The sequence below is a fragment of the Aulonocara sp. 'chitande type north' Nkhata Bay genome, linkage group LG15 (assembly GCF_057382095.1).
Source record: "Aulonocara sp. 'chitande type north' Nkhata Bay isolate Kocher_YH1m ecotype deep benthic linkage group LG15, A_spYH_male_GT1.1, whole genome shotgun sequence".
NCBI classification, from domain to species: Eukaryota; Metazoa; Chordata; class Actinopteri; order Cichliformes; family Cichlidae; genus Aulonocara; species Aulonocara sp. 'chitande type north' Nkhata Bay.
The window spans coordinates 15,958,742-15,965,165 of NC_141358.1; the positions used below are offsets into that span (position 1 = coordinate 15,958,742).

Consider the following 6,424-nt stretch of genomic DNA (forward strand, 5'->3'; position numbering starts at 1 on the left):
AGTTCAGATTTGAGCATTCTAGTGTATCAGCGCCATCTATACAATAAAAATAAAAACCAAAGTAAAAACCTACAAGCATCATGTTGCTCATGATAATGAAAAACTGAAGGTTCTGCTATGTTATAGTACATAAACTAGGTGAATTTTGCTCAACCACAGTTACAGCAAAAGGGTTCACACAATGAAGCATTTGTTATAATAGTCCAATGTGCTAATAATATCATTTTCAAAGGGAGACAATTTTCTATATTGTTGCAGATAACTGATTATTTTTTCACTGTTGTTAGATACATTGTTATTATTAAAGTATAGATTAGAGGTGCAAACAAAGGCAATACTTTGAGCGGTTTTAATAAATACTCCTTTCAACAGCTTTCTTTAGAGGCTCTATTTTGTTCCTTACCGCATTCAGCTGCAATAATAGGAAGAATTGTCAGTGCCAGTTCTTTTGTAAGGATCACATTCAGTCACTAATCACAAATACAACACTGATCTAGTCTAAAGAGACTGCTACAACTCTGCTGCTACCTGCTACAACTCTATCAAACACAGGGCACTACATTGTGGCCATTGTGTCTCCTGCTTTATTTGTATTTTGATGTGGAAATGAGATTGGCCAACCTTACAGTGGTACAGACATTCTAATCTTTACTGTAATTTTAATGTATTATAAAGTCTACACCCACAGTTTTAGTGGTTATTTGTACACTTCTCTGTAAAAACAAGACATCCCAGATAATACTGTATTGTGTTAAAAAATGTGTATTTGTACTCCATATCGCCATGATAATTATAGCAGTCCGTGATGACTAATTGGTGCTAAAGGAGACTATAATGGGATTCTGTAGGAGTGTATATAATGTTCTGAACTTATTTGCATACAAAAAGGCCCTGGTGGATTTTTAAAGTGCTGTGATCCGACTGTGGCTTTCTTTGAGGGACTGCTAAGTAAAGAATAGCTATTTGTATCAAATGAGTATCTGCGGCACTTGAAATTCTTCTGCAGTCACACAGGTAGCTCCAGTCAGCGGCCTTTATAGTACTATGACCCGTATGATGAAACCAAGCATTACACAGTCAACTACCCCTCCTTAGCAGCTGGTTTACAATCTTTCCCACACCCCACAAAACACGAGGAAAACAACATTACATAACGCTGAAGTTGGAGCTAGAGTCGAATCAACTGTCGAATGAGGGGGTGGTGGGGGATCCTCAATATTTAACACACCTCATCCTACATTCACTTTGACTTGGGCCGAGGAATAACCTTCTGATCTCATCCATCAAAGGTTACTCAGCCAGTCACCTCACATCTCCCTTTATACCCGAGTCTAATCGGCACTGATTGGCTTATGAAAACCCTAATCACTGAAAATTACTTTCAGTGTGATGCCGGTATGTGTGAGTTCTGAATAACTTTAAAATGACGAGTGACTCCAGGAGGGTTTTTCTGTGCCTACTTGATTTTAAGTAGCTGTGCACAGTCACTCTATGGATGTGGTTTTGAAAACTAATGAGACAGAGCAGAAAGCTCTCCTCCACAAAGATGGGGACAGCCAAATCCCTGATGAAAAAACATTACAATGTTCTTGTTGCAAACCTCACAAGCACGGCCTATATACTGTGTATGACACCTCAATCTGGACTTTAGTTGTTCTTGAAGGCATCTTTATCCATACGCCAACTATACTATGTCCGTGTAAACTGATATGGAGTTAGTGACCTTATTCTTTTTAACAGTTTTAGTGCCTCATATTAGCCTTGTCAACTCAGTGGAGAGGACTCATATAAAGGTTTGGACCCAGGCAATCTCATTCCAAGTCTGATATTGCTAAAGGACAACCGCTAATGCATCCAACTAACTCGGCTGTGAACTCATCATTTTATCTGAAGGTATTATGTAATATACTTCATGTTTCATCTGTCTCATACCGTTGTCTGCTATTAAAGAGTTATTTCAGTGACTAAATCATGGTTACAGTTTTTCTCAAATGTTAAAACACAAAAGCCAATCCTGTAACCCAAATGACCAGTAGTCTAAACACATTTACTAAATGTAGCCACCATATACCAGTACCATAAACACATGTCACATGAAGACACAATTCACAAAACACAACCCTCTGTACTCATAAATCTAAACACATTTTTCCTTGCCAAAACACATGTTGCAAAACAACTCTGCACATATTCTCAAATGAAAGCTCATGTGATGCAAAATGCTTGCCACAGTCACCAATCTGTGAACACAGGGAACACACTTGGCGTCAGTCACTACACACAACGACTCAAAATTGAAGACACCTGTTGCTAATGATGTGACCCCACCTATGAAAGCATAGTTTGGTGAAGATGCCAAACAATCACAATGGATGAAGGCATTCGAGCGTGCGGAAGGAGAAGAGCTGCAGGCCAAAGAGGAAGAGGGGTTGAGATCAGAGGAGGAAGAGGTGAAGGCCTAAGAAGAAGAGGAGTTCGGAGTAGAGGAGGAAGACAAGGAGGCCAACAAGAGAGAGGAGAAGGTCCAGGTGGGAGAAGAAGACAACCTCGCACCATCATAACAGATGATATGTGAGCAACAGTAATTGATCATGTCATTGTCCATAGCATGACAATGGCTGAAGCGGGACGAAGAGTACATCCAAACCTGAGTAGGTCCACCGTGGCCACCATTATCAAGGCATTTAGACAACACAACAGGTATAGTACGCTATTGCTTTCTTTGTCACACTACAGTTTTACAGGCCTGTGAAAGTGGTCTGTTACCTTACATGTAGTTTTACATATAAATCAGTCAATTGACAACACATGTTTCTTTCTTTAGAGCTGAAAGAATGCCACATAGAGGTGGGAGGGTTGCCATATTCACAGCGGCACAAGAAACCCTCATTGCAGATATGGTCCGTGAGAACAACTGCATTAGACTCCGAGAGATCAGAGACAAAGTCATTGCAGATAATGTAAACTTTGAGAACATTGATGCTGTCAGCGTGTCCACAATAGACCGAGTTCTCCGGCGCCAACAGATGAGGATGAAACAGGTCTACAGGGTTCCCTTTGAGCGCAACTCTGCGCGACACATAGGACAACGTTACGAGTATGTGCAAGTACGTATACATCCATGTCCACAGTACAGTTAGTGGACATACTGTGTTGCTTAGTGGCCTACATTACTTCTGGACTACCTGTGCTACCTGATTGACCGTTCTGAACACCTGTACGCTTTCCCATGTTCACAGAGGATAATGCAGTTGGACGCGATGGCCAGACCCCATGAGTACCTCTTCCTGAATGAGGCTGGCTTCAACCTCCAGAAACGAAGGCGAAGAGGCCGTAACATCATTGGCCAGAGAGCCATCACTGAGGTTCCTGGCCAACGGGGGGGTAATATTACTCTTTGTGCAGCTATGGGTACGGAGGGGCTTGTCCACCGGCATGCTGTCCTTGGGTCTTACAACACCCAACGTCTCCTCACCTTCCTAGAGGAGCTAAAAGACATCCTCCTGGGCCGTCAACAACACCATCCTAGGCTAGCACATCACATGTATGTGATCATTTGGGACAACGTCCGCTTCCACAAGACACACCAAATCAGAGAGTGGTTCACCACAAACAGTGACCACTTTTTAAACGTCTGTCTGCCACCCTACTCCCCTTTCCTGAACCCTATAGAGGAGTTCTTCTCATCATGGAGATGGAAGGTGTATGACAGACAGCCATACACAAGAGAGAACCTCGTACGGGCAATGGAGCTGGCCTGTGCTGACATCCCAGTGGAGGCCTTCCAGGGATGGATTCGCCATTCCAGGGCGTTTTTCCCGCGGTGCCTAGCAAGGGACAATATAGCCTGTGATGTGGATGAGGTGATGTGGCCCAATGCAGCTCGGCGACATGATGCCGCACAGTGACTGTGTGTAATACTGTAAAATGACCGTGTAGACAATAAAAAAGACTTCACACCCTGATCATGTTTCCGAGAGTACTGTTGTGTGCGATAGATTCTGTTTTTGCATTGAGTTGTGTTACAGTAGTGTACGTACATGCAGGATGTTTTTATAGATTTATAGTCTTCATGTGAAACTCACAAATCTAAATGCCTAATCCTCTGCAGGGTTCTATGACGATCCGTTACTGTACAGTTTATAAAAATATGCATTGGCAGTTATGAACCAAAGAACCTTCTCACAAATTGAGCATTGTGTTTTCAATTGTTTTGCTGTAGTGTGTAATGCTGTGTATAGTGTTTACAGTTTTGACAGCTTCGAGCTGCTCTCTTGGTGTGGGAGTTTGAGTTTTGCAGTGGGAAGGTGTGGTTGTGTTTATGTAGCTTTAGAGAAGGGTGTTGTGTTTGGACATTGGGGGACCTGGTGGTAACGTTTGTGACATGTGTTTTAGCATTTGAGAAAAACTGTAACATTTTCACCTGCATGGCTCAGTGGATAGCAAATTTAGCTTGTCAACCACTGTGACTCAGATGTGTTCTTTTCTTTTTAGCAAACAATCATGGACCCCAGAGGATGGGAAACCTCATGATGTTTTATCTTAACACCACTTTGTGTTTGACCTTTGTAATTTTTGGTTAATTGCTGTAAAATTTTGGGGAGATATCCACGGATCCCAGTGGATCTTAATGGCTTTGATCCTTCTCGGTCTGGATCATAGTTTCTACTTAATCAGTGAAACACAGCAACATACATGGGAAGGGTGAGCAGATAGTCATGGTTCCCAGAAAATCCAGAAAATGCATCCTAATAACTCTGGTAATTAGCTGGCAGCAACACAGTGCATTTAGGCATGCAGACACGGCATGTGACCTGCTAAAGATCACACTGAGCATCAGCATGGGACATAAAGGTGATTTAAGTGACTCGAACGTGGCTGGTCTCAGTAATTCAGAAACTGTTGATCTACTGGGATTTTCCCACACAAGCATTTCTAGGCTTTACAGAGAATGACCTGAAACCGAGAAAAAGATCCAGTGAGCACCGGTTCTCTCACCGGTGAAAATACCTTGTCAATATCAAATGTCAGCAGGGAATGTCCAGACTAGTTTGAGCTGATAGGAAGGTAAAAGTCACTCAAAGAGAATTTTACAGCCAAGGTTTGCAGACGAGCATCCCCAATGAGACATGGAATCGTGAAGCAGATGGGCAGCAGAAGACCATGTCGAGTAGCAAAGTGTAGTTCAATTGAGGTGAAAGACAAAAAGCAAACTGTGCTGACTGCAAACTGATGCAAAAACTAGACGACAAAAAAAAAAAGAAAAGAAAAGAAAGGGACAAATCTTGAAGAGATACAATAAAACTAGCTGAAAAACGCCAGATGCCAAGCTGAAACGCTTGGCATCTGGGTTGAATAAAGACGACCGGGCACTGAACCAAAGAGAAACAGGGGAGGTGACTGATTAGATGACTAAACAAAGGCAATACTAATTGGGGTGGGGAAAGTAATCAAAAGGCAGACAAAGAAAGTAAGTATGAAAACAGGGGCACAAGAAGAAGGGAACAGAGTAATCTGGGAAATGACAAACGGAGAGACACAGATAAGAAAACAGGAGGCGAGTGGAAAGAGAAAACATAAGGGAAGAGAACTAGGAAATAAAGCATGATCTTAGATCAACTAGAACCCGAATCCAGGACACACTTAATGTGAATAATATTAGTCTTTTACTTTCACTCCACACAGAAGGCTTTTTGACTTCACATACTGCAGATAATGAAACACGCTGACATGATGAGTGTCTGTGTCCTAGCAGTGACCGCATTTTATCGGTGCTCCCAAAAAGACTTTGCCAGTTTATAGTCACACAAATCTCAATTATACTTGTAACCCTAATTCTTATAATACTGTTATTCAGACACCTGCTGCCATACCTATTCTAATTGAACCCTCCCTCAATTCCCCCCTTTCCGGTGTTGATGTGCTACTAAAATTTCCTGCAGAAAAACTGTAACACTTTTAAATAAAAAGGGGGCAAACACACTAAATGACAGGACAGGAGGGGCCCGAAACAGATGGCTGTTCCCTCTACATAAATAAATTGACCATAAATTCAATTCATTTCTCCCTGGTGTGTGTGTGTGTGTGTGTGTGTGTGTGTGTGAGTGTGAGTGTAAGAGAGAGAGAGACTTAGAGAGCTTATAAGCAGGAGGAGACTTTTTCTTTTTGTGCACAGTCGCACTGAATTAAATCAAATTGAACGTTTCTTTATCACATCACGACCAATGAGGCTAATTCCAAATGATTTTCTGTTTAAGAATTGGCAGTAATGTCTATTGTAAGCTATACAATACTGGGATACTGGTTTCCTACTTGTCACTCCAACATATTAGAACTGAACAGTGATTGATAGAGCAAGGAGAATAGGAGAGAGAGAGAGAGAGAGAGAGAGAGAGAGAGAGAGAGAGAGAGAGAGAGAGAGAGA

General features: G+C 41.9%; 1 protein-coding gene across 1 annotated transcript; it reads left to right on the forward strand.

Moving 5' to 3' along the window:
* Nucleotides 1–2,698: 2,698 nt before the first annotated feature.
* LOC147312829 (uncharacterized) lies at nt 2,699–3,908 on the forward strand. Its single transcript, XM_086264487.1, has 2 exons — nt 2,699–3,107; nt 3,240–3,908. Exons 1-2 carry the CDS (start codon nt 2,835–2,837, stop codon nt 3,906–3,908), a joined length of 942 nt encoding a protein of 313 aa, XP_086120613.1. The 5' UTR covers nt 2,699–2,834.
* The last annotated feature ends 2,516 nt before the right edge of the window (nt 3,909–6,424 follow it).

What these genes read in the sequence shown, in the direction of transcription:
- LOC147312829 (XM_086264487.1), top strand. Translation starts at nt 2,835, where the DNA reads ATGCCACATAGAGGTGGGAGGGTTGCCATATTCACAGCGGCACAAGAA. An exon ending in AACGTTACGAGTATGTGCAA is followed by an intron (nt 3,108 to 3,239) that starts GTACGTATACAT and finishes CCATGTTCACAG; the next exon opens with AGGATAATGCAGTTGGACGC.